Raw genomic sequence first — 23,790 nt, forward strand, 5'->3', positions numbered from 1 at the left:
AGAACTGTACGATGCAGGTATAAATCCCAAGGAGAGGAAGGAAAGTATAGTGTGCACAGCACAAAAAAGCCCTGTCTTGGCTGACCTCATGGTGAGTAGGAAGGGAGGGAGAAGGACCTAGTGGGGAGCTCACCCTCTGAGCCTTTGTGTTCTCCAGCAGTGTGTCAAAAGAAAGGACTGCCAAGTAGCTCAAAGCCAGTTGCTTTGGGCCAGACTTCCACCATAAGCCCCTTTTCAACACATCGTACTATCTAGCATTGTGGAGGCTCTGGATCAGCAAACCTCATCAGTCCGTAATGAAGATCCTGGGGAAATGTTCTTCCCAGAAATGTCAACAAGTCTGGATGAAAATGCACATGTGTTTTCAACCTCTTACCCGTTTTAAAGTAAACCTATGGAAAGGCAAGATAGCAAAGGTTCACACTTGCATTTGGGAGCCTTTCATGTCAAATGTTGAGCTAAAGGCTGCATTCTGTTCTTGGGTTTGTACAGAAGTAACTGGGACCGACACTTGCCCCTGTGACTCCTGAGTGTACCAGGACACACAAATAATGCAATATGGCTCCCAAGAACAGATGTGTCACTTGAGAGAAGGGCAGGAGCATGGTTTCTTTGGGAAACAAACAAACAAACAAACGAAACTGAACAATGAGATTCTTCCAAGATAAATCATTTATTTCTGACTAATTTTCTTGACGGAAGAGGTGCAATTTACCTGGTGCCAGGCTAACGCACTCTACCAACACCTCACTGGCCTGGGTTTTCAGTGGTGGGACGATGATCGTTCGGGGGTTCCCACTGCAGTGAGTCTCTGGGACCCCTTTGGTGTCGTAGGTGTTTCCGTTGTTCTGCCCTGCGCGGTGCTGCACGGAATAAGGGCTACTGTTGCTGGACGAATCGGAGTAGGGGGAGTCATGCACGGTGACACAGCTGATGACGTTCTTTCGCTGCTTGGACAAGGTGCTGAAACACAAGCACACAAGTGCAAAGAGTGAATGGGCAATGATTGACTTGGAAGCGTCCCAAAGACTCTGTCTGTGACAGCCTAGCTCTGTAAAGGCAAAGCACACCCTTCAGTCCTCCGTCAGATAGATGCTGCTTAAGCCAAATCCCAGGCTTCAAAACTCACTTGTTGCTATTCCAGGAAAGCCTTCATGGAGGTCAAGGAGTGAGTAAGATATTGTGGATAGATCTTATATTCACACTGCTTAGAATAGCACTGAACCAGACTGCCAGATTTATTTTCAGACTGCTTTTTATATATGTGTGCTGTAGAAGCCCAGCAGTTATACTATGCTTTGTTGCAAGTCTCACCACCCCCACAAAATCGTGGCGGTTTCTCCCAGCCTTCCAGCAATGATTTAATAATAGATGCTACGACTTTTCATGCTTAAATCCCATGAATCTACAAAATACACTCCATTCTATTTACTAATATGATACAATGGGCATATATTCTCAATAAGCATTTGAAACTGAGAAACAAATGACAAAAAAATGAGCAAAGTACATAATGTTTCTGGTTTTCTTTTCTTTCTCTGAATAGCCACTGGGTCTCCTGACTCTAGCATGGATTATCAAGCTAATCTATCTATGACATCAAAAAAGTGATTAAAAAAGAACATCAACACTTCCAAGATTAGCGCTAGAAGTTCATTAGACTAGACTGCATGAGTACGATTGGGATTTGCTCTGCTATTGTGTCTAATTATTCCTGATGGTTTCTCCTTCCTGTTATGAGCTTGTTTAGGGAGAAAAAGAGAGAGTGAGAAAGAGGAGGGAGGAAGGGGGATGGTGAAGATTTGCTTAAATGGCTCACATCCTTGACAGTGCACAGACCTTGACTACAGAAAACAGCTGCTATGTTTCACTGATTGCATTATGTTGTTATGGCAACTGAAGTTTTTAAAATGATGAAAATAAATGGATAGCACATAAAAAGCTAAGTAATTAGGCTTAATGGTGGAAACAGCCCCAACAGGAACAGAAATGCCATAGAGGAAAAGGAATCCATCTCTTAACTTCTTGACTGTGCACTTTAAAAAGAGAGAGATCCCTTTACCACAGAGTCTCCTCTCTGTTCCCTCACTCCGGCCGGTCCAGTCCAGGGAACAGCTGAATAATCCGGTCTTAGTCTGTGATGGATCCATTTATTCCCTAGTCTCAGCATCGCTTCTTACGCAGGGAAAGGTGGAGCAGATACTGAGAACAGTTTCCTTCCAAGGACATTGTTTGCCTTATTTATTCATTTTTCACAGTGCTACAGGAGCACTGGTGGGTTCCCTTCAACTTGTCCATCCCAAAGCCTCTCCATCAGCATCGACAAACTACTGCTCACCACCTTTCCCAAGAATTGTAATGGAAAAGCTCTCATCTTCTCCACTAGAGAACACCCTGGGGTGCTGTATTCACAAAAAAGTTGCCATCACGCAGACTTGCCCTGGGCTATCACCACAGGATCCTGGTGTGCCTCAAAGAGGACACAAGACCATGTTGTGCTACACACAGTGAAAAATATGTCTCAAGAGGCCCCTGCTATCCTAAAGCACTGACACTTGAAACAGGGCAGATGATAGAGGGGAAGCTATCGCACAGCAATCTGGAAGCTGAAAGCAAAGGTATGACAGCGGCCCCTTGTATTCTGGCTTTCCACAAGGAGCTGGAGAGTGCTGGATTAGAAATGGAAAGAGCAACAGCGTCTCTTAGACGGACAACTACTGTATGTGAAGAAAGACGTAGCAGTTTGGATATGGTGTTACGAAAGAACACTGCTCCTATATGAGATGTCCTTATAAAATGTTCCCTGGTTTATGCTGCCACGATTATAAAAAGGCCAGTGCGGGTATCTGTTGCTGGAGTGTACTGCTGAAGATAGGGGCCAACCACCTGTGTTAGGCACTAGAGAGCTTGAAGGTGGCCTACAGCCACCCCAGTCCCCCGCTCTGCATGGCGTTAAAGCTCAGAAGATAGGTCATCATCCCATTGCTTTTGAAAGGACAGATCTTGTGTGCACACATCAGGCACATGTTCCTGAAGATGCAGTCCCCTGGAGGTGCACCACCCTGTGGAAATGCAGACACTGCACCTCAGGAGTGCTTCCTCAAGATGATGTGGGAAGAAAAGGTATGGCAACCGGGCACTACGCCACACTGACCTGAGAACATAGTTACATTTTCAATTACGGTGACTACAAGGCCTCAAATAATCACAGCAGCATGATGAGCTGTATGAACTGGGTGTGAGTCTCCCATCCTGCATCCCCTCCAGCCACTAACTCCTGCACAAAATGATGCTCACCAGGTATAAAATGCACCTGACTACCTCTTACCCTCTGCTCTCCTGACCTGGGTACAGACGAGGTGAAGCAACACAAAAAGCGTGACCTAATCACTTGTGGGCCATGGAACAAACTTCCTTTTTCCCCACAGATGTCATTGAATACCACCCTTGTCAGCACACGCGCATGGCAGGGCTGCATTCAGAACAAACCGTGAACGGGCTCCCGCCTCACCCATGCCACGACCAACACCAGCACCGGGGCCGTGCACACTTACCGGGGTGCTGACTGGGGCTGCTTCCTCTTCCTGGCGGAGGTGGCGGTGGTGGGTGGCTGGCGCATGACGTGAGCAACACCCACGTTGACGGGCTGGGCTGCAGGGAGAGTCACGTGGCTAGCTAACAGCGCGGGCTGCTGCATGATGGGGTTATAATGGCTGCCGTGGGCGTGGGTGTTTCTGCAAAGCGGGGAGACAGGCACACATTTAAAGTGCAATCGGCGGCTCTTCAGCAGGCTCTTTCACATGCTCCCCCACTGCCTTCACCGAGGCACCCTCCTCCAGGGCCCATTGGGCTCCCAGTCCCCCCAGGAAGGAGTGTTTCCCACAGGGAAATGACTCAAGGGAGCGGCATGGGCACAGCCCTCCATTTCAAGGACGGGGAATGGAGAAGCTGCCCGTAGCTCTCAGACAGGGGGGTCGCAGGCTGCAGGCTCTGCCCTCCTGCCCCTGGCGCTGCAGCCTCGCGAGAGCCCAGCCCTCCCGCCCCGGCTCTTCTCACGCCTCCTCCAGCACCGTTGGGTGCTTCAGGAAGCCTCCAAGCACCTCCTGTTTACCTCCAGTCTGCCAGTGGTTGGGTGCCCGCCATGGACTCTGGGATGACGGTTGCGTGCTGGACAGAAGTGTGGGTGGCCACCCCAGTCAGCTGCTGCCAGGCAGGAGGGAGCAGGATCTGCTGAGTGCCACTGGGCCACGCTTGCTGTTGGACAGAGGGAAAACAATTTCTTAACAAGAGGCATCATACACTGAACGTGAGTAGTGGTTCGTGCTCAGCTGGGGCTGCTAATAACGATCGTGGACATACCACCTAGTTCTTAACACTTTTTAGTCATAGATGACAAATACAGTTAGGAAACGACAGCAAAAGCAGTAAAAGTTATCAATATAGAGAGCACAAAGGAGGGGAAGAAAACACCCCTGACGTCCAAAGCAGCACCTATGTTTCAGGATAAACTGGGAATGGGAGGGATTGAAACTGGTCGTCATTTCAACCCAAACATCAAACCCCTTAGCACCTTTTAATTTTGACTCTCCAGATCACCTGGGCACTATTCCTGTCTGGGTTTTTTCCTGGGAGGAACCATGTTTTTCCTGTGAGCACATTTCAGACAATTGTGGCAACAAGTGCTGCTGACAAGGAGAGCTCTGTGGCTGTGGGGCCCTTGCCTCTGCCCCCTACATCTCTCTCATAACTTAAGGGCAGAGAGGCAGCTCATAAAACAGAAGGGTGCAAAATTAAAGCATGAAAGATATTTATCTGCAGCATGAATTCACCAGCGCAACTCCTGGCCACAAACCACCACTGAGACTGCGAGTTCAGGACGATGCAGGAAGGTTATTACCAGTTCCTCCTCAGCAGAGGCCTGACACAGATTCCCCTGAGGCTTCCCACTGGTTCCAGTGGAGAAGCAGAAGGAAAGGTCTTTCTAGAGACTTCTGCAACTCTGACATAGCCTTTGAGCTGAACAATGAACTGGGGGAAGTCTGAACATTTTGGAGAAAGCTGGAGACCCTTATATGCCTGTCCAAGTCTCCAAACTGCACTACAGAAGGCCGTCAGAGAAAGTTACTCTCCTCAGCCTCCGAGAGCTAAACAACACAAAAAATACCTGCCAAGCTCAGTGTCTTCAGAGCTCCTTACCTGTGCGAGGAGTCCTGGCTGGATCTGAAGAGGCTGAGCCCCAGGAGCCTGAGTGACAATGGGAACGGCGTTCTCTGTCCGAACTGAATACCCAGCATGCTTCGAAGGGGAGGCTTGTAACCCTGTTCCGCCAGCACAGAAGGTACAGCATTAGCCATCAACAGCACTGCTAGGAACGGGGGTCTGGTTTTCAGAGGTCTCTAAAGGCACTCGCTGATGTCCACTTAAATTGAAGTGTTCAGTCCCTCCAAAAAAATGGGCTCTCAGGGTTCCACATATTCTACCCCAGCCCATAGATGTCCATCAAATATTCATAAACATGATACCTGCATAAAGGGTGCAGAAAAGACATTTACAAAAACGTTAAGGGATTAACTGAGTTCATATTTTGAGGGTACCTCAAACATGTGGGAAACATCTCAATACAATGTGTACCGGAAGAAAAGGAAGAGAGGGGAGGGAATGGCTTCTCTTATCCCATATTCTCTGGTTGGACAACAGAAAATGGTCCTTGCCAGCCAAAACCCATTGCTACGTCGAATGCTCTCTTTAGACCAAAGTGGAACAGTGCAGCGGGAATCCAGAACCCCGTATTCCCTCAGCCTTGACAAGGAGAGCCGATTTTCTCTTGCACAGCTTCTCAGAACTCATATTTAGAAGGCTCCGATTTGACCAGGCAATCTAGCACACCCCAAACTCCAGCCACCGCTGACTCAGCCACGTACTAGCTTAACTGAGCTGGAGGAAGCTTCCCTCTCCACCACCTCAGTGCGTGGCACCGCCTGTGCTACTTCCTCTGCTTTAGAGCTTTCTCAAGACAGCAGGCGGAAGATGTTAGCTTACATATTCCAGCAATCCACTTCTGAAGTCAAACCCTTGAGATGCATTTTAACTATGTAGAAGAGGTCTAGCTAAACTCTCCTAGTTCAAAAGAGCTTTGATAATCTTGCAGAACATTTAACAAGTGCCTAGAGACTGCTGCACAGACAGGCTTGTAGAAATGAAGAGCAGAAGTTGCACCAGCTGAATCAAGGTCTATTTAGACCTCTTCCTACAGATACCTGGCTAGTTTCGCCAAATTGCTACAGCGTGTACCGTCAAGAGAAGGACAAGTGGCTAAATCTGATCATCACCCGACTTGTCTGACAATGGTACCTGCCACTAGTACATGCGGGCAGAGCAGCTTGCAGCAGGGCTTGAGCTGAAGGAACTGTACTGATAAATGGTCAGGAGCATCTGTCATGGGGACAAACCCTCAGCTCCACCAGCACCACGCTCCCTGCTGCGTTAAGCTCCGAGTTCCCCCTTTAACAACTGAAGCACTGAGAAGTGACAAACCCATTATTTATGTACTGATTTATCATTGTTGTGGGACAAAGTTTTCAAGTTTACCAAAGTGAGGCAGAAGAGCCTGAAACTCTGTTCAGGGCAAAGGATGACAAATACCACATATTCTCTCCCAGCCCCTTCTCAGTGCCTGCCCTGTTGTTTTAGACCAGCCACCTCCAACTCATGATGTTGGAGGTGCCTGTAAGATCCTCCGCTGTTGCAAACATTTCCATCTGTAACAACCTCACTCCTCTGATTTACTAGGCCAGCAACTTTTCTACCATAGGATCTGCACTAAGGAAGCTTGTTTCCAACAAGAGCCAGATGATCAAACAGCAGTGGGGAGGGAAGAGCGACTGGCCAAGACCTGGCGAGGCTGTTACTTACCTTGGAAGCCTGGTGGGCAGACGATGAGAGCTTGCTGGAAGGGGTCAGGCCGGGCACAGATCTGCGCTGTTCCTGTCTGCAGGGGCATGCTCTGCTGGGCCACCGCAGCCATGGACGCCGCTGAGGGCTGGCAGAGTGCAGATTGGTAATTTAGTATGGAGACCTCGGGGTTGGCTAAGGAAATAGTGGCACTGGAGGAGGTGGGACCAGGTTGGTGGTCTAAAGGAATGACGGGAATTAAACAAAAACAAACAAAAAATGAGGGAGATGGGTACGTTGGAAGAAGCAAAATCCAAAAATAAAATAAAAGAGTAAAATAGTGTAAGATAAAGTTAAAAAAAAACCCCAACAAAACAGCAAACTGAAACCAAACAAGGGGCAGAACAGGACACCGAGGAGCACAGAGGCAAGGGCAGCGATGGGGAAAGGAGCACGATCTGCCTGAATAACTGCAGCTGTACCACGCCGTGCGACCTGTGGCCATGCGGCGCTGCTGTGTACTGCTCGGAAACATAGCATATTCTCCAAAGCGGAACTGTAGGGCCATTTATTGCCCACTTGGTTCTGGTTTGAAGCATGATGAAGATGGGTTCAGAAAATGCTACTACCCCCAAATCACATTGTGTTCTCATCATGCACATAGCTCTAGAAGCAGCTCGTATTTCTTAAGCAAAAGAAACTCAGCACAGCCATACTCTGCGCAGCCTCATCCTGAAAGGGGAGACTCATTCCAGCCTTTCCTCTACCTTGTATCTAAGATGGCACATGGCCCTTGAATTATGTTTTGAATTCAAAGGAATCAGAATGCATAACAGGAGGTAATAATAATACTTTCAAAGTCCAAACTTCATGTGGCTTAACTTTAAAATCTCTCAGAGCAGAAACTCCAGCAGGGGATGTTGCAAAGCCACAAAAATCAGCGCAGTGTTCTGCAAAACATCTAGAAATCTGAGGGTGACTCGTGTTTTATTTGGACTGAGTCTGTAACAGTTGCAGACAAACAACCCCTAAACAGCTCTGACACTGCTGTATAAAAATACATCCTTAGCATTCACATCTAGGCAGCTAGGCTCTACCAGACCAAAGCCCACCTTTCCCCTCCATCCAAACGCACCAGCTGGAGATAGGTCAGACAACACTTTCTCATGGTGAGCATATGAACCTGGGATGAGGCTTTGATCAAGTCTGCAGGAGGGAGCAGGCAAGCATTTCGTGCTGCCCTGGTTGCCACTGGGCCTGGAAATGGCACCTATGCTGCACTGCCACAACCGCAGCCACGAGGGATGTGATAGAGGAACATTTCTTCTTCCTCCTCCCCTCTCTGTGCAGAGGCAGAGGAGCGCAATCCGTTCCCCTGTGCAACACACCGAGCAGCAACCACGACAGCTCCCACACTCCTAATCTCAGGAGTCATAACTGGAAGCAGGCAATCCCCAGACATTTTGCAGACACAGGGAGCACCAGAGAGCCAAGATGAGTGGTATGTTGAAGGAATGGTGAAAGGCTTAGAGCTTGTTCAGATTAAAACACCCTTCCTGGAAATGTTTCTACCACTTCTTCTAGGAACACTGCAGATACTGGTTCTGCTCACAACACACACCCCTTATGAGAATTCAGAGATTACCACGGATCAGCCCAGCCAACAACTGATCTCAACACCAAGTGAGTTGTGAGGAAACAAAAGCAAGTCTGCATTTCCTATTAGCAATTGTGGTACAAATGGTGTCTCTGCTCTGCAGCTGGGGCCTAGGGGAGCATGTAGCATGCATTTCTTTAGTCAGCATCTCAGAAACAGCCAAGAAAGGGAACCAGTGTTTGTAATGTTTGTAACTAATACCCTATCACACCAAGCCATAACCCATCTCTGTCTGCATCTGCTTAATGAATTGTTCCAAAAGACCTTCTGTGATCACATGTATCGAGAACTGAGTCATGAAGTCCGGTTTTCTGAGCGAACACCCTGTACATCTACACAGGCTCTCTTGCTTTCCAAGCACCATTTCTGCAATGCCACCTGCAATCTCCAGAGTGAATCTTGAGCAGCCTGTTCCCAAAAGGCTTAAAAGACAGTAGCTATTTCTTGAGCTTCCGTCTCCCAGATTGCTGTCCCTGGAGAGTTTCCTTTTGCTGCTGTAATACAGTACTGCAGCGAACAACTTAGCCTGCTAGTCACACAAAATTTGTCAACCCAGCATCCCCCAACACTGCAGCATGTAAAACTAATACAAGAGTCCAAAGCATGATTACAAAGCCAGAGCCCACCAATGTAGACTGCACTGTGTTTGGAGTGGCAGTTTGCGCGCAGGGTCCCCAGGTCAACTGTGGCACCTGGAGTAAAGCTAATGAGGGATAAGAATAAACATTACCACTAAACTCTTTTTTCCTGTTGATCGGTTACAGTGCTGTGTCTGTTACAGAAGGGTTTAAATTCCTTTTACTTCAATGCCAATTTGAAGAAGTGCTGTAAGATCACAAATACTTCTGCCTGACCCAGGGAGTGCAGGCGGCCTGCTTGCTGCATTAAGGGACTAATGAGTTTTTCCCCATAGCAACTTCTCAAGTAAGCAGGATTTATCACCCCCAACAATGAGGACAACATTTCACTGTCACACGGAATGTCACAAGATTACCGCTTGCCTGAAGAAAAGAGAATGAGGAATGGTGGAGGAAGGAGAGTAAAAAGGACCATCTTTTTGCAGGCATGTTAAATGGGATGCTACTTTGCTTTTCATCTTCTAGATCCTACTGACATAAATGTTTCAAGCATTGGCTGCTTCTGATCGACGGCTTTACCTGGTTGTGGACTGGGTTCAGCTGGTTGTTAAAAGTCATGGTCAAGTTGGTCCATGTACTTGGGGCTACATGGGCGATGAACGGTGTCTTGCTCTGGTTCACTGTGTCACACATATTCACTCGCCGCTTGCAAATCCCCATGTTCTGGAAGCAGGACTTGACACTGCGTAAGGAAAGGGGGGACAAGGAAGAGACAGAAAATCAATCAGCTGACCAACACAGGTAACAGTTCATCACAGTGGCCCTGCATGAGGTCTCCACGGCAGACTTGGCACTTTCTAGGCTCTTAGAGCCCTTTGCTATTTTATGCAGGTCTCTTAACCAGTGAGAGTCAGATTAACCCTGTACTGAAGAGGGCCAAATGGGTGTCAAGATGAGAGCAGCTGCTCTGGGACTCCTGGGTGCCCTCATGGGTCTAAGCACTGCAATGTAAGTCACAAAAAGCAAGCAGATTGGTTGTTCTTTAGGTGGCAGCGCAAGAAATACAAAGTGGCTCTTTTAAAAGACTGAAAGAGACTGCGAGCAAGCAAGAAAGATAGATACTGGTTTTCTTCTGACAATTGAGCCTGACAGGAAAAGACAACTCATGCTTTCTGCCTCAGTGTAAGTCTGAAGGTAGTTTTACAAGTCTATTGCAAGGAAGAATTTTACTGTTCTTGGTCACTGAGATTCCTGAAAAATCTTACTTGTTCCTCTTAAAAAGTAGTTCACTGAGAGTTGAGTCCAGCCAAGTGGTTAAAACATTGCCCCTGTCTGGCTAAACACTTCCACAGATGCTTATGTTAAAGCGTATGAGCTGTCCTCTTCCAGTCAATGGGACGACTCATATCGCAAAAGGTTACGCCAAATCAGATTCATCAATGTCCTGAGGGACTCAGGTTCTCAGGTTTTCATCTCAGACCAAGAATTGGATCTCTGGGGGAAAAGATTACAGCTTTTTCCTCTACAGAGACTTTCCTTTCAATGTTATTGATACAGCAATGGAAATGTTGAGAAGTATTGTATTTTGTATCCCCAGCAAATGAGATGAAATACTCTCCGCATTGCTAGAACACTCTAGGTGTCTGGTACATGAAACTGCTGGTATTTCAGTTTTATAATTGGGATACCAAAGCATACAGAGGTTTAAGAGATAACAACATAGTGACCTTGCACAAAACTGTATTTTTAATAAAATCTCATTTTTCCAAGGTCTAAAACCCAATAGAGTTTTTCACAATTCTTCCATAATAATTGTTTTTACAAACGTTGTGTTTCAGACTCTGAAACAGAATCACAGAATCATCTAGGTTGGAAAGGACCTTGAAGATCATCTAGTCCAACCATTAACCTAACACTGCCAGTTCCCATCTACACCATATCTCTCAGCGCTATGTCGACTCTACCCTTAAACACCTCCAGGGATGGGGACTCTACCACCTCCCTGGGCAATCCATTCCACTGCCTAATAACCCGTTCTGTAAAGAAATACTTCCTGACATCTAGTCTAAACCTTCCCTGGTGCAACTTGAGGCCATTCCCTCTTGTCCTATCGCTTGTTACTTGGTTAAAGAGACTCATCCCCAGCTCTCTGCAACCTCCTTTCAGGTAGTTGTAGAGGGCGATGAGGTGTCCCCTCAGCCTCCTCTTCTCCAGACTAAACAACCCCAGTTCCCTCAGCCGCTCCTCGTACGACATGTGCTCCAGACCCTTCACCAGCTTCGTTGCCCTTCTCTGGACACGCTCGAGTAATTCAATGTCCTTTTTGTAGTGAGGGGCCCAAAACTGAACACAGTAATCGAGGTGCGACCTCACCAGTGCCGAGTACAGGGGTAAGATCCCTTCCCTGTCCCTGCTGGCCACGCTATTTCTGATACAGGCCAGGATGCCATTGGCGTTCTTGGCCACCTGGGCGCACTGCTGGCTCATGTTCAGCCGGCTGTCAATCAACACCCCCAGGTCCCTCTCTGACTGGCAGCTCTCCAGCCACTCCTCCCCAAGCCTGTAGCGCTGCTGGGGGTTGTTGTGGCCCAAGTGCAGCACCCGGCATTTGGCCTTATTGAACCTCATACAGTTGGCCTTAGCCCATCTCTCCAGCCTGTCCAGGTCTCTCTGCAGAGCCTCCCTACCCTCGAGCAGATCAACACTCCCACCCAGCTTGGTGTTGTCTGCAAACTTACTGAGGGTGCACTCGATCCCCTCGTCTAGATCATCAATAAAGATGTGAAACAGGAGTGGCCCCAAAACCGAGCCCTGGGGGACACCACTCGTGACCAGCCTCCAACTGGATTTAACTCCGTTCACCACAACTCTTTGGGCCCGGCCATCCAAAACAACCCAACCCAAAGAAGTACAAAGGCATTTATTTTATTTCCATTATCCCAACCCAGAAAAATAGAAAATCCAGAGTGAAAATCAGCTGTAGCTATAAAAAAATCAGCTGTATGCATAATTTCTTTTGCAACAATCTAAGCTGTTAGAGGTAGGGGAGGTAAACACAACCTCACATAATTTTTAAGAAACAAATGTCCCTTCAAAAGGAACAAGCTCAATACGATCCCTAGGGTTGGTCAGGAAGAGGACGTAGATCTTTTTATCCCTGTCTTGTCTCTTACTCATATGGTCATCTTTCTTCTCTTACAGGGAATATCTTGATAACGGGGTCTGTGGCATAAAGACCTGCAGATAAGACAGGCTCAGGACTCTGTGCACAGCTGCACATTACGTGCATTCAGTTAAAGAACTATCAAATACTTCTAAGTTGCAGAACATTCAGAAAAATCAAACACTTATCAAATAAATATTCTATATTTATCGGACTATTGGATTGCATTTTTCCAGTCAAGTATGAACATAATTCTCACTCCAAAAAGTAGAAGGCACTGGAAAGAGTATATATTCTGTACAGGATAAACTGTGTGTGTTACCAAATGGTTTTATATAACAAGGTATAATCTCTACTAATGTAATACTGTGCTCTCTGTCTTTACTTTTAAAAAAAGGGGGGAAAAATAAAAGGCAGGGACAGAGCAAAACAGACAGAAAGACTGAGGAGTACCCAACAATGTATGAGCCAGGCAGTTAAATATGTGAAATGGGGAGCTAAACTCACTTTGCTGTTTGTTTGAAAGTGAGCAGAACAGCCCCTCCTGGGCTGCTCAAACTTGCAGCCTCTCTGAAGCATGCCACAGCAGAGATTCCTTCCAGAAGCTCCATCTTCCATATATTCTCACTTTCTCTGCTGCCTGATTTACTTTCAAGAGAGATTACAACTCCCTGCATCTGTTGAGGCTTTGAAGTTTCTATTCCCAAAACCACAGGCAATCACAGACAAAATTTCCATCAACTTGCCGCGCTGGTTACAGCTTATTGCTCTCTTTACCAATCACTGCTTCCAACACGGAGGGGCTGCGCGGGGTTAAGCACCCGGCTGGCACAGCATTTAGTATTCAGAGACCTGGTGCTGAATTGTTTATTTGGTTAAAATTCTCACTGCTACTGGCCCCAGTGATATTTTCAACCTTTCTGGGGTTCCTGAGCAGCCACAAGTGAGCATTTCAAAAAATGAAGATGCAATTATCGTCTGTTGCGTTAGCGGAAAGATTTCTGACGGCAACGCGTTATGCCACAAATCTCTCCTATCTTACACAATTGGTTGTTGCACAGTAAAAAGGACTGCTGCAAATTGAAAGATTTTAGTTTATGATGCTAACACTGTTAGAAAATACTTTTTTTATTTATGAACATTTGTATATGAAACTTGCTTTCTCTCTGTTTAGCGCAACAATCTCCCATCTTGTTTTCATTTATCAGTTTCTATTTACTTAGAGATAACAATGCTCAAAGATGTCTGTGCAGGGTAAGTCTGGGTCTACACAGATCCTGCACCCACCACCTTCTGGTAAGCAGCTGTTCCTGTCTTGTGAAAAATGTAACAAAAAGGCAGCTACAGCTCCTTTACAGAGGGAAAACTACCTTAAATGAACTTGAAATACCGCAGGTAAGAGCACAGGTGCGCAGGAGAGGTGACACAGTAGCCTGCTGCTCTGCAGCACCCACACAAACATACTCTATGGCTTTTTAAGCAGTCCCCTTTATTTTCATACCTGAGCCCCTCACAGCCTTTAAACACCCATGCACATGGCACCCAGTGCTTCATGGTCAGTACAGTGCTGCACGGGTAACTCTGCTCTCCTGACGAGGTGAAGGGACAGCCTGCAAAAGCACCTTGAACTGCAAAGTCCCATCCTGTAAAGCAGGATGGTCAAAGCTAGGTGTCCTGAAGGCTTTGGAAAATTCCCACTATGTGTCTGCCTTCACTTGCACCTGAGAAGCCTGGCCCTATGTGAACTTCCCAGGGGACAAGAGCAATAGGCTGGGCACAGGTTTCCTGTGTTTCAGGCTGCTACACTCCATGATGTAGCCTGAGGAGAAGGGGGAGCCAGTCTTGAAGGCATGACTCTTCTTCACATCTCCATCGGGCAGTGGAGCCCATCTCCATTCCACAAATGTGTCAGCTGAGGTCAGAGCGTGGTGTTTGATGTTACATAGGTGGGCAACAATAAAGCCAAAAACTCAACTCTTTGTCCTGTTGCCTGTGCCTGTAAACGAGCCTTTCTTCCCTCAAAAAGCAAACAGCCCCAAATTGACCCCTGCAAGATGGGGAGGTTCTGGGAGGAAGGGTCAGCTCTCCACTGCAGATAAGGTTGATTACTGCAGTAACAATCAGGACTATATTACTTTGAGATACACTGATACTTTCAGCACTAATTGCATAATTTCTTCTGCATTTTAATGCAAACATACGTAATTATTGAATATTTACATAATGAATGTAGCACACTCTGCAGTGTTTTAAATGCCAAGCACCTACAACACAATTCTTGCAACCTTAAGATTTGGTAACCCTCTTTTTTAAACCAGAAAAAGATTAAAACTTAGGACTTAAGCATCTTAATAATGCCCCTCAGATACATTTGGTCTCCACCACAACCAGCTCCCATCTGAACCCCTCAATTCAAAACCCAAGGGAAATGAAAGCCACGTACTGTGTGCTGTGAGGGAAATCAAGCAAGTGCGTCATGGTGACAAAAGGGTGGTTCAGAGTTTCAGTGGGTGTTATTCTCTTATCTGCATCTATCGTCAACATCTTCTTTAACAAATCTATAAACTCCCGTCGGTCTGCCTTTTCCGCCAACATATCACTTCCTTCCAAATCTGTTGTCATGTTCACCTAAAGGAGAAAGGACAAGGGTGAGCACTAAAGAGACAGAGCAGATGGTCAGGTCTCCAGCAAACTGTTTACTCCTCGTTGGAGCACATGCCCTGCAAGCTTCTCTGTCTAAAGGGGTAGTTGCTGAAGTCACATGGCAGACTCCACAGTGGCTAGTCATCTGGCTTGTGCATGTCAGATCTCTAGACAGACTGTTAAGTGTTCATCTCGCTTGGGTCAATGGCTAATGAAACACTTAGTCACCCTTCACTGAAGATGAACAGCTTCCGTGGTAGCAGGCAAGCTCTGATAATCAGTATATTTATCACATAAAGGACTGTGCTATCAGATACTTAACTATGTGTTCTGTGAGCAAAAGATATATAAAATAAATAAAAATCATCAGCAGGTTTATGAGAAACATTCCATTCATGTATCATGTGCCAGGAAAAAAAACCCATTGTGTTATTTCATCCATTTATACAGTCTCACCCGACTTCAGCCCTCCACTTGCTTGTGAACGCTATGATGTCTAGACTTTGCTAGCACAAACTCCAGCTTTGTGCTAGTGTTGTGCGCTAGTGCTGTGCCAGTTTTGCGCACTAGTTTGTTTGCTAACACAAACTCCAGTCACAGGAGTGGTTATGCTGGAATTCGCTTTCACAACCACACGGAATTGACACAGTGCGTTAGTACTCCCCATTCCCCCAGACAGCCACATTCTACGGACAGCGCGCTCTTCTGCAGCCACGGCGATTATTTCCAATGTCACTGTTTTACAAGTGGAAATTCTAAAGCACAAAGAAGTAAGTGACTTGCCAGTGGTCACATAGAGAAGCACTCGAGAGACAAGAGAAAGGGAAGGATTTCAACACTCAGAGATGCAACTTAGCCACTTTCCAAGGCTGCTTTACTACAGCCCATTGAGCCCACGTGCCCCTGTGTGCAGTTTCCCCTACAAAGCAGCACATAACAAGCTGATTTGGTAGGCATAATCCTGGTATTTCTCAAGAGCTGGCACAAGAATAGGATCATGGAGACATCATGTAGTTCTCCTTTGTTAGCGTTGCCCCAAAGCGTGTGAGGCAGTCTTACTGGTTACTCACCAATGCTCTTACCTGTGCCATATCATCCAAACAGTTGAAAATATACTTTCTTGCTTCCTTCGACTTAATCCCCGTTTCTGCCTTGTGATCATCTGGCGTCTGCGCAAAACAGGAGACAGGCATTGACCAGAACTGCCCTGCAATCAGCTGCGGGTTATGTGCCACTTCCAGCTTGTGCCTTACCCTTCCCTCATCAGAGACCACTGTGTCTCTCTTGCCTGACCAGATAACATTTACGCTATCTCTGCTATGGTTATATGACACCTTTTGTGTCACAAGGTGATGTACCTCTTCTTTTTCACTTCAGAGGATCCTCCCAACTACGATGGGAGTCACAAAGGTCTCTTACACCCGCTCCAGCGTGAGGCTCAGCATCCCATCCTTACAGCCAGAAGCCCACTGGCCTCTCTCCTTGGGGACTGGATGCAGACAAGCACGCTGGTATGAGAGACTCAGGGCTCACTTGCATTACTAGCAGTTTGGACTGTCAGAATTAAAATGCCTTTTTTTTTCTCCCCTGCCCCAATGCATTAGATATGAGAGCAAAGACTGCCCAGGGCATGTTTCATTTGAACTACACATCAATTCATTGACTACTTAGAAGGAGATTTCCAGGTCAATTCCGGACTTAAATTTCCCACAAAGCAGTGCCGAGCAGGTGGGCTAAGGGCTGCGGACTTTGGGGATGACAGTTTTACCTCGGGCTATACCCACCCCGATGTCTGTGCTGCATTGCAAAAAGCAGAGACCTAGGCTCTGAGGTGACCTGAATGTCTCCTCACTTCCAACCAACAACTGCAAGGTAAAAGAAACAAGGGAGAGTCTTCTTACCTTCAGTCTCCACAAAGGATATGGTGAGTCTGTATCCCTGTTGAAAAACCTCGTAGTCTTTGTCCCTGCACTTAACAAATACTCTGCTGGTAAGCCCTGTGTCTGTGAAATATAGCGAATCTGTAAGAGAAGGATGAGAGGTCACTGTTCATCCTGTGAAGATCTCTGGAGGTCTTCCCTGAAGGAGGGCAGGAGGCATTTAAAACAACAGAACAAAGAAAGAAAGAGAAAATGTAGCACGTAGCTAGACTTCACCAAAAAAACCAAGACCAGTGCAAGGAATGAGAAGAAAGAGAATTCCTGTACAGCAATCCTCCGTTTATCACATACATCACTGGAAACTCACCCTTACGGTACGCTCCCACAAAGCCTGCGGATAAAGGGAGGAAAGTCCCTAGGTTTTAGAGGTCAAAGAGGAAGACCCACAGAGATTTCAATGGGGCGTTTCACCGCTTCGCACCTTTTTCTGTCACACTCTCCTCTCCAGGAGATAAGTTCAACAATTTGATGTTTGTGTTCTAACTTTGGCTGTTTTTTCCACCAGCTGAGCACACAGCAGTTTCAAGTTCAAAACAGAGGACTATGAAGTGACTATCTTTGAACTTAGATGAAATATACACTCAAATGAACTGACACCCTCATGGTATGTAAAGTACTTCATCTCTATTGCCTACATGACTTCATTTGTTATTGGGGTTACTTCCATGACTATGACCTCGCTGGCACTCACACAGCTAAAAGATGCTACACATGTGTTTCCAGGATCTCAGACTTCAATTTAGTTATTCAAAGGAGAAAGGGTCTGTGATTACACAATTAGAGACTGATCTCACACACGCCTGGGGTGCACAGGAAGCCTTAACTTTGGCATCTCCTGACTGCTGAATGTTTCCACAAAACTGCTGCAAACTCTGCAAAACTACTAAAAATAGTCATCTACGCTAGAAAATTCTAGGGAAGAATGGAAAGTGTTTTTGAAAGAAGAGACAGAGGGGGACAAAATAAATAAATAAAGGCATAAAAAGCAGACGTGGCTTCAAAGACTTCCAAGTTCTCAGGACCCAGTTCACTGAGCGCACTTTGCTTGACTCTGCAGCTCCTTAGGTCCATTGGAGCCTGCGCGCCTGAGAAGCACCAGGACCCTGCCTGCAGCCCGGCACCAGTGCTGCAGGGCGAGCTGGGCTGCGGTGAGGGGCCAGGATCAGTCCCTGCCCCTTTCCCAGCTCCCAGGAGCCCTCACCATAATTCACTGAAGGAAGCTTTGAGCTGGGCAGTTAAGCTGGGCAGTTACGTACGGTGATTTCTTTTTCAGATGTGTGTTTTATGGCTTTTGTGGGGTGAGGAGAAAGAAATCTACTCTTCATGCTTGGTATCTGATTTTTAAATGCTTGTAAGTTTTTCAGCTCCCTCTGATTTACTTTGGAGTCACTAATGGCCCTGCTCCTCACTGCCGTTTATTTCCCCTGATAAATTTCACCTTTAAAGCTCTGACTGAAAAACACTAGTTACAAAAGCAGAGTCAAAGAAACATTTGCATATATGAAAAACTTATTTATTTATTACCCTGCTCTTTTTTTTTAATTTTCTAAAAGAAAAAAAGACCCTTTTCAGGCCGCATTTGCAGAAAGCTAAGATCACCCCAAAGACGACTATGGGAATGGAAAGTGTTCTGCAGCCCTGGCTCTAGCAGCCGCTGCGCTGTCAGTTTTAGAACTACAAAAGGAGCAAAAAAGCCTATATAGGGAGAGAAGCACGACAGCTTATATTAACTGGAAACCTACACCACTGTGAACGTTCTCCTTCTTGTCATTGCTTTTAATATTCACCCTTGTAAAAGGGATTATGAAACACAGCAGAGATCATGCAGTTTCTTCTAACAAATAAACCTCTATTCAGTCCTTGCTGTTACAGCAGAGAAAGGGTGCCTGTTCTGCTCAGTGAGGAGACACAAACACAGAGCTCTCCAGTCAACAGCACTGTTGACTCTTGATTGAGATTTCACTTTGGCAGTCAGGACTTAAAAGCCAGCGTACTAAAGAGCACACTGGTTACCTAGAATAAGTACCCCAGGTGGATAATGAAAAAGTTGACTTGGGAGGGTGAGAAACACATTACCCCCTGTTAGCAAAACAGAAGAAGTTGGTATCTGTTCATGCTGACAAAAGATGGGAGAAACATCCATGCACTTACCAGCATCTAGGGCAGTATCCATACCCACCTGATCATACTCTGAAGCTCCTGGGTACAACGGCCAGCCCAAGAACAGCTCTGCAATGACACATCCCAACGACCACATATCGATTGCTTCACAAAATGGTAAACCAAGGATGATTTCAGGGGCTCTGCAAAGGAAGACATCAGAAAACATCAGCAACAGGAGCGGATCCGCTCAGCTGGTGTGAGGAGGCCCGTGCAGAGCGCAATGCTCACGAAGCTGCCTGCTGCCCACAAGTGTCACTGCTCCTACGGAGCTGAGGGCTCCACTGACCACCGGCAAAGTATCTGCTAATCAAGCATGAGTTGGTGAATATTTATCCTTGTAGAAGCGTCCTCTGGCAGTATTTAGTCAAGAGACAGCATCACGTTTCGCAGCAGTTTGCAGAGGAGAGAACTACCATTATTTTCATTTGGCAGGTGGGAAAATGAAGCACAAAACAAACATCATGCGTTCAAGGCCACCCAATTAAGGCCCCCACTCAAGGCTCTTGGGCCCAGCTCATCATCCTGTGGAGAAACTGTGCAGACTCCCTGTGGTGAAGCATCCTCCATTCACACAGCTCGGTGGGCTTCACAAACAGCCAGACATTAAATAATCATTACAGGATTGGTATAAAAGGATTATTGAGTTTTTAAACAAATGGGTGTAACCATAAAGCAGAGAAATAATATAATTAGATCTATTAGACCTAAGCCTTTTCCTCAAGAAGAAGTAGCCAAGAAGCCTTGACTTCCCAGTCTGTCCCAGGTACCTGATTAGATTTCCTCTTCCCTTCCAGGCCAAACAGCCAAAATGCAGTGGCACTCCTGCTATGCATTTACTGCTGGCTTCAGGAAATGCCCACTGAGGCACCTCTGCTCAGCGAGTTTCGGGATTAGCCTTGCTGAGGGAGAACAAGGTAAAAGCCTTGCATTGGCTCTCCAGGAGGATCCTTGGATGGGGTGCGGAGGAGACGCCCAAATCCAAGAACGTTAGCTTTCTGTTTTAATTAAGTTTCTAATCATCAAGGCTCCAACCCAAATCTTTATGGTATCAACCCTATAATCTAAAAAAATCCCAACCCAAAATAAAGAAGAATCTGTTGTTATTTTTTTACCACAGTTTGACCCACGATTTTCACCCGTTCCCATGGCAGCATGCAGGGGAAGCAGGGACAGCAGGAGCCCCTGGGAGGGAGCAGAACTCCTGCTTGGACATTTGGAAGCGTCTGCCCATGTCCCACCGAACACTGCGAAGGTCCAGCCCTCCCAGCAGAGCACACTGCTGACACTGGAGTGGAGAGAAGGGCTGGATCAAAGCGGCACCAGAAGTTTCCTGCCTTCACAGTTAACAGAGGCCTCTCCACAAACAAGTGACCTGCCTGTCCTGGGGACTTCACAAAGCAAGAGGAAAAAGCATGTCCTGGCACATGCTACAGTACACCAATTTTTTTTGTAGAGCTCTAATCAGCACACATGAAAGGAACACTGTTTTGATTAAAAATTACATTGCACATGGAAATTAGGTGGTTAATGAATTGGGGTTTGACTGGACCCTTTGCTGAACACATTTCAGCCAAGGGAAGCTTCTTGCACTGATTTGCAAGTTGCAGAAAACTCCACTGCTGCCAACACTTGAAAATAAGTAGGACCTTTGTTGTCTGTGGAAAGAAAAGAAGCCAATAAAGACACATTTTTAGCTTCTTTTAAAGGATATTTGATGATTACAAGCTTCCTGCATGGATAAAACTCTGCACAATGAAAAAGGGTGTCCACTAGCACATACATACATGTACCAAGCCCTGTGCTGAGAAACAATTCCTGCATCATTTATAACTCCTCTACATACTTCAGAATGTATGCATGGATGAGCTATACTGAATGCAGTATACTGAAACTGTCCCAGGTCAGTCACAATCACGCAATTAAAGGATGGCCATAAAAAAATCCTCATTCAAACTGGGGACAGCAGGAGAAGGTTAATTTTGTTTGTTAGAAATAAGCCCACCCCATTTACAAGTGAAATCAAGGGGTGATGGTGATTTTCAGCAATTAGAAATCAAGAAATCTGAAGTGGGTCAGGTAAAGCAGTGAATGTTGCAGGTAGGATTGAAACAGACTGGCAGAGCAATGAGGCTCCCACAGCTGCAAAAGGACTCAAATCTGAGATAGAGATGTTTTTGCAAGTCCAGAATCGCAGAAGATTTTGAAATGTAAATGCACTAACACTGTTATACAAGGATGTAACAGATGCCGATTCACTGAGTAAACTAATAAGCTTAGCCTATCCTTGCTGCTGTTACTACTGCCTCATTTAAAGTGCAGTTTTGGCCAGAATGACACATACTCTGAGTCACACGATGGGGAAGAGGTTGTGATGCTGCTCTGGAATCTACCTTCCTTTGGCTCCCTGTCAGCACGGCTAGAGGACTGATACCTGTCACGGCACAATGTCCACGTGTGGCAAGACAAATCCAGTTTAGGCCCCTGCATCCCTCAGGACCCGCACTCACCCAGCGAAGCGAGTACAGCCAGTTAAAAAACACACCTGCACACGGCCTCACTATCTACTCCATACGGGCAGCTGACAGCATGTGCATAGGCCTTTATGCCTGCGTATTTTCTTGCAGTGTCTGAAACTAGACTGATAAAGAAAAACACCTCTTCAAACTGATACTCGGCTTCATTCTCTGTTATCCAAACATTTCATCAAAGGCCACTTACCTACAAAGCAGACATCTCAACCCAAGCCAGACACGCCACATACCAAAGCCTTTTGAAAACAAGGAACCAAAGCTACGTTTATCTGTTACTAGTGCATGGGTGACAGCCATTGTTTTATATCTGCAATATTTTGCAAATTCTAAAAGACTTAAATCTCATAAGGTGATTACGCCATTAATTAGTGAAACGCTGTCATCCCTGGGGTGCAACACAGAGCAGCTGTTTCAGCTGAGCAGCAAAGAAAAGCCAAGAGGACAAGGCAGCACAGTGGCAGTGCCCCCAGGAAAAGCCCTCCTGCTCCAAGCGTCCCAGAGCTCCTACCCACACTCTGGTTCCAGCAAGGGAGGACTGCAGCTCTACCCACCACCCTAACCATCCCCCCTCCCAGAGGGTAGTACCCCCTCTTCCACCTGGGTGCATGAATGTGGGCTCTAACAGAGGGGGTGTCTGTTGCAGCCTGAGCCCTGCATTTCTCAGGATGCAGGTTTTCCCGGGAAGCTGTTCGGACACGGATTATCAACCCAGAAGGGATCTCTCTGGTCGTTCATCCCTCTGACCTCCTGCAAAACGGAGATCACAGAGACTACTTCAATGATCTCCCCTTCAAACTGCAGCACAAAAAAGAAAAGGGAAAAATAAAATCCCATGAAGATACGCCATGATGCAGCGGCTATCGCAGCTTTTTGATCGGCTGCTCTGTGAATGGGGTTTCATTCCTAGCCTAAGCGTGCCTGGCTAAAACTCCCAGCTGCAAAGCCCCGCTCCTGCACTGTGAGCTGGGCAGAGCAGCCTCCATCGGCAGCTTCAGTTCCTCACACAGGCACCTCCAGACCATGGCTGGGTCACTATGTTCCTCCATGAAGGGTCACCGATCAGGCTGACTCAGCTAAGTGATAAGTGACAAGATGAAGGACTACGGTGACTGGGGGGCAAGCTGGGACCACTGTCCTAAGCAAGGGGGAATGCTTGGACGGCCACCAGCCAGGTCCTACACATGCCGGCTAAGGATGCCACAGGAGAAACGCTTTGCAGCACAGTGAGTTTTGCAGCACAGGCTGAAGATGGGTGGGAGGAAGGAGGCTGATCCTCTTCACAGCACTCCCCCTTTTAGATGACAACTCTGACCACAGTACTGACAAAATCTCTGACTTGGCTGGAGCAGCAGCACAAGGAGCAGCCGAGGAAATCAGGATGGGGCAGGAGAGCTCCTGCACGGCCCACCAGCACTGTCAGGGAGCGGGGCAGCGATGCGAGCGCCACAGTGCCAGAGCTGCGCCGCCATCAAGGCCGGGGGAGATGACTGTGGCAGTGTGGGCCTTGTGGGTCCGAGGACCCTACTCCTGGTTCCCAGTCTGCTCTGGGGTCATTCCCCGTTAGTGAAGGACTCAGGACCAGTAGCTTTAAGCTCTCACAACGGCTGTGACGTCCTTTGTAAGTCCGGTGCAGAGCCAGCGGCAGGGCCCAGGGTGTGCCTGTCCCCCCACCCCGCCAGGCTCTGGCTGGTCTCATCCCCTTCGCCAGAGGCCTGGGGCAGGCACAGGGATGTGACGGTGCTGCCCTCCCAGACCAGGACACTCGGCAGCAAGGGGGGGTTTCTGCAAGGCCCACCTTAGCCTGGCGTGTCCTGCCTCTCCTGGGCCCCTCTACAGTCAGGAGTGAGGGAGAAAAATCTCCACAGTATCAAATATGGCGGTAGATCTAGCCTGGAAGAGGCTAGTTTTGCTAAAGACATTTTGATGACCATTTCTGATACCTTCTGTCCCACCCTGCCACCTCAATACCAACACAATCCTTCCGGAGAGCACTGGCTTAGCCTGACAGAAATAGCCCTGGTGGGACAGAAATGTTCCTGATGTTGGGGCGCCCAGCGAGGGCCCCCAGGCTGCACCAGCAGTGCAATACCACGTCTGCTCACCTTCCTCTCACAAGAAACTGGACTCAGGGATCCTGTTTGTCTTCAAAGTATGTTACGTGGCAGCAACCGCAAATTGCTCACATAAAGTCTGCAAGCAGCCATGGGACTGTTTTAGCTTATGC

The 23,790-nt window shown here is 47.1% G+C and overlaps 2 protein-coding genes across 2 annotated transcripts in view; both read right to left on the minus strand.

Annotated features, from left to right (window-relative positions):
- LOC141944152 (uncharacterized) overlaps positions 1 to 23,790 on the minus strand; it is a 75,162-nt gene that overhangs the window by 26,488 nt on the left and 24,884 nt on the right. The gene's annotated exons all lie outside the window — the stretch shown is intronic.
- Positions 1 to 23,790, minus strand: part of LOC141944629 (homeodomain-interacting protein kinase 2-like) — a 43,488-nt gene that overhangs the window by 3,571 nt on the left and 16,127 nt on the right. Inside the window, 10 exon segments of the mRNA XM_074871549.1 lie at positions 716 to 963; positions 3,555 to 3,734; positions 4,112 to 4,254; positions 5,197 to 5,318; positions 6,913 to 7,039; positions 9,706 to 9,868; positions 14,733 to 14,917; positions 16,015 to 16,101; positions 16,834 to 16,953; positions 19,052 to 19,175. Coding sequence (XP_074727650.1) covers positions 716 to 963; positions 3,555 to 3,734; positions 4,112 to 4,254; positions 5,197 to 5,318; positions 6,913 to 7,039; positions 9,706 to 9,868; positions 14,733 to 14,917; positions 16,015 to 16,101; positions 16,834 to 16,953; positions 19,052 to 19,175 — 1,499 coding nt within the window.

The sequence above is a fragment of the Strix uralensis genome, chromosome 5, assembly GCF_047716275.1.
Source record: "Strix uralensis isolate ZFMK-TIS-50842 chromosome 5, bStrUra1, whole genome shotgun sequence".
Taxonomy (NCBI): domain Eukaryota; kingdom Metazoa; phylum Chordata; class Aves; order Strigiformes; family Strigidae; genus Strix; species Strix uralensis.